The sequence below is a fragment of the Sinocyclocheilus rhinocerous genome, unplaced genomic scaffold (assembly GCF_001515625.1).
Source record: "Sinocyclocheilus rhinocerous isolate Xijiao unplaced genomic scaffold, SAMN03320098_v1.1 scaffold5455, whole genome shotgun sequence".
In the NCBI taxonomy this organism is placed as follows: Eukaryota; Metazoa; Chordata; class Actinopteri; order Cypriniformes; family Cyprinidae; genus Sinocyclocheilus; species Sinocyclocheilus rhinocerous.
The window spans coordinates 71,501-75,682 of NW_015629355.1; the positions used below are offsets into that span (position 1 = coordinate 71,501).

General features: G+C 42.2%; 1 protein-coding gene across 1 annotated transcript; it reads left to right on the plus strand.

Moving 5' to 3' along the window:
* Positions 1 to 221: 221 nt before the first annotated feature.
* Positions 222 to 3,306, plus strand: LOC107738883 (5-aminolevulinate synthase, nonspecific, mitochondrial-like). The gene is made up of 7 exons (XM_016550784.1): positions 222 to 297; positions 1,227 to 1,441; positions 1,533 to 1,666; positions 1,788 to 1,836; positions 2,429 to 2,554; positions 2,644 to 2,866; positions 3,042 to 3,306. The coding sequence occupies exons 2-7, from the start codon at positions 1,246 to 1,248 to the stop codon at positions 3,304 to 3,306; spliced, it is 993 nt and encodes a 330-aa protein (XP_016406270.1). The 5' UTR covers positions 222 to 297; positions 1,227 to 1,245.
* Positions 3,307 to 4,182: the final 876 nt, after the last annotated feature.

A 4,182-nucleotide genomic window follows, 5' to 3' on the forward strand; every position in this document is an offset into this window, starting at 1 on the left:
ATATCAAGCATTAAGTTCTGTTTAACAAAGACAGTAGTAATATTGATAGTTACAGAAGAATAGCAACAAAAGTATCCAAAAAAAGGAGACTGGACACAAAATATGAAAACAACGTGTTATTGGTTCATTCAAATGCATGCATTTAAAATGAAAAGTGTCGGTGTATCAGTATCGGTGATACTGGCCCTGTATTTGTCGCCCACCACTATTTTAGGCTGTGGCCGAGCAGACCACAGACCGCACAGTACTATTGACCGACGCTGCGACAGAAAAGCGGTGATCCCGGACATTAGTGAGGTGAGTAGTTTGAGCGAGGGACGCGTCTCAGCGCTCGCGTCGCGTTTCCACGCCATCTTCGTGCGCTTTTCAACTGTAAATCTGTCAGAGTCTTCAGTCTAGATCCTCTGATATGATGTATCTGACTACTGCGTGGAGTGAGAGATCAGTGGCGTTCAGTAATCATACTTCATTCGTCAGTTTTGGTTCGTAATGTGACACAAAAACCGTACATTTTACTATTAGCCCACAGTGTAGTAAAGGTAAATGTGTACAGTTGTGCTCAAAATTATTCATACCCTTGGTAAATATGATCAAAGAAGGCTGTGAAAATTATAGACATTATATTTTAAAAATTTACTAAAATCTAACATTTCATTGGAGAATAAGAATTTAAAATGGGAGATAAATCTCATTATGACATAAATGTTTTTCTCTAATACACATTGGTCACAATTAATCGTACCCTTTTATCCAATACTTTTTGCAACCTCCTTTTGCCAAGAGAACAGCTCTGAGTCTTCAGCTATAATGCCTGAAGAGATTAGAGAACATCTGACTGGAGATCAGAGACCTTTCCTTCATCCAGAATCTCTCCAGACCCTTCAGATTCCCAGCTTCTCCTCTTCAGTTCACCACACTCATCTTCTATAGGCTTCAGCTCAGGGAACTGGGTTGGCCAGGGCAGAAGCTTGCTTTTGTTCCCAGTGACCCATTTTTATGTTGATTTTGATGTTTGTTTGTGGATCATTGTCATCTTGGGAGATCCAACCATGGCCCATTATAAGATTTCTAGCATGGACAGTCAGTTTTTAGCACACAGAGCCCTGACTGTATTACAGGGACAATCGCTCAGGGACCACACCGAGCACACCACATAAGCAAACCCCAGCAGCCGGTCGGCCAAGCTCCTGACCGTTTGAATGACCCCATGCTGTGTTTCTTTCCAGACTTTCTGGACAATCAACCATGGATGCCATCTTCCGCTGCCCGTTCCTGTCCCATGTCCCCCAAACCTTCCTGCAGCAGGCTAGAAAGTCCTTGGTGGCGAACACAGTGAAGTGTCCCGTCATGATGGACCTCGCGTCGAGGCCACTGGTGCGCTCGCTCTGCTCCACACCCTCCAGCTTCCAGAAGGTCAGGAGCATGACGCCAGCCGGCGAGGGTGAGTGTCTGCAGCCGCTGCCGTTCCTGCTTGAGTTCAGTGCGTTTGCACGCCTCACTGAAGGATGTGTCCCCTCTGCTCTTTGAATTAGAAGTGAAAGAGGTGCCCAAAGTGCCTGCGGGTCACCCTGTGCCGCCTGCGGGTCAAGCGGCTGTCTCCAAATGCCCGTTCCTGGCGGCTGAGATGGGGCAGAGGAACAGCAGCGTGGTGCGGCAGGCCAGCATGGTGCTTCAGAATCAGAATCAGAATCAGAATCAGAAGAGCTTTATTACCAAGTATGTTTACACACACAAGGAATTTGACTTGACGACAGGAGCTTCCAGTGTAGAAGAAAGTACAAACATAGTGCAGACATTTTCAGGAGGACATTTCTGAAGTTCGCACCGTGTGCAAAGGTTTGTGAGGAAGTGTTTTCATGCATTTGGCGCTGCTGTGGTTTACTGTGTGTTAGTAATGCCTTTACAAAACTGTTTGGTCAGAGGCCTGTCTGAACCACCAGTCCGTCAGTCGACCCAGCAGACCTGATGATAGGGCCCTTTTCTGATAAAAATTGCAATTTGAAATTAAGAAATTGAGTACTTAAGAAAAATAAGTGTAACTATTATTATTATTATAACACTTTACAATAAGGTTCATTAGTTAACATTAGTTAACTACTTTAGTTAACATGATCTAAGCATGAACAATGCTTCTACAGCATTTATTAATCTTAGGTAATGTTAATTTCAACATTTACTAATGCATTATTAAAATCAAAAGTTGTGCTTGTTAACATTAGTTAATGCACTGTGAATTAACATGAACTAACAATGAACGACTGTATTATCATTAACATTAACAAAGATTAATAAATACTGTAATACATGTATTTGAGGTCCTTCAGTCGTTAAATAGGTTGACGAATGCAACATTTCAACTTCTTTTGTTAGGAAGTTGTTACAAATCTAGTCAATCTCCCTAATCCAACCAGTGCGGCCTGTTTTCCAGACGTCTCTCCATCTGAGCTGAATCCTTTGGTGAAGGACACCAAGATCGGAGGAAACCTGATGAAGAAGCTGATGAAGCAGCGGCCCACTCGGGTCTCTCATTTGCTGCAGGAGAACATGCCCAAAAGTATGTGCGTTCCGTTACAGTGAAGAAACTCCTACAGCAAACCACTTCCTATTTTGAACCGCAGTTTCACATCGGCTGTTCTCTTTCAGCCGTGTCCAACTTTCGCTATGACGAGTTCTTCGAGAAGAAGATCGAGGAGAAGAAGGAGGATCACACGTACCGCGTGTTTAAAACGGTGAACCGTAGAGTGACGGAGTTCCCGATGGCGGACGATTACACCAGGTCCCTGTCCTTCAAGAGAAGCGTTTCTGTGTGGTGCAGCAACGGCTATCTGGGCATGAGCCGCCACCTGCGGGTGCTGCAGACCATAATGTGAGGCTCGCTTCATCCCTTACACTAAACATGACCGTTTTCATATTATACGTATTTTTTGCACTGACGTTTTCGGGCTGCAAAATTGTCCTAAAGTGTTCCTGAAATAATGCTAAATCTAATCATCTTCTGATTTTGGGCAGAAATTCACACTCTCTGCGATGTCTCTTGACAGGGACACGCTAGGGAAACACGGTTCAGGAGCGGGAGGTACTCGAAATATATCGGGGACGAGTAAGGTTCACGTGGACCTGGAGCACGAGCTGGCCGATCTCCACGGGAAGGACGCGGCCTTGCTCTTCACCTCGTGTTTCGTGGCCAATGACTCCACGCTCTTCACGCTGGCTAAGATGCTGCCCGGTGATTATTCCCGTTTCATGTTTTGCATGAAGCATGTTCTCGCAAAATCTCATTACTCTAATACAAAAACGATAATTTAAACGTGCACACGATGGACGTATTTGTTATCTTTCGCGAGTTCTTTAGTACAAACACGAGATGTATTTATATTTATGTGATTCTCATGAAGAAAATAATCGTGTAAATCTGAAAACAGGCTTTTTATAAAGCGGATAGTTCCGGTGCTTGATTCTGATTGGCTGAGCCACGTTCGAAGCTGTTGTAAATGACTCTACAAAGTAACATACACCTTTGTTTACGTTTGTGTGTTGCTCGGCAACCACTTTGTTGCAACCACAACTGTTTCTGAGGAACTACATTGTTTGGCGGAAGAATGCTGTTTTTATTAATATCATTACACTTTATTTGTTCTGTTTAACTCCGCTTCGCGTCGTACTTAACAACGCCCCTTAGCTGTTATAAATTCACTGTAAACCACGGCTACACGGGGCTTATTGCTTTTATAAAACGGTTATTCCATATATGTAGTAAGGTTTCACAAAATAAAACAGAGCAACTAAAGTGTAATGATATTAATTAAAGAATAAGCACTAGTACCTAATGAATAAGTACTAGTAGCTAAAGAATAAGTACTAGTATCTAATGAATAAGCACTAGTACCTAATGAATAAGTACTAGTAACTTTACAAAAGACACTAGTACCTAAAGAATAAACACTAGTACCTAAAGAATAAACACTAGTACCTAAAGAATAAACACTAGTACCTAAAGAATAAACACTAGTACCTAAAGAATAAACACTAGTACCTAAAGAATAAACACTAGTACCTAAAGAATAAACACTAGTACCTAAAGAATAAACACTAGTACCTAAAGAATAAGCACTAGTACCTAATGAATAAGTACTAGTACTTAATGGAAAAGATACTAGTATCTAAAAAATAGATACTAGTACG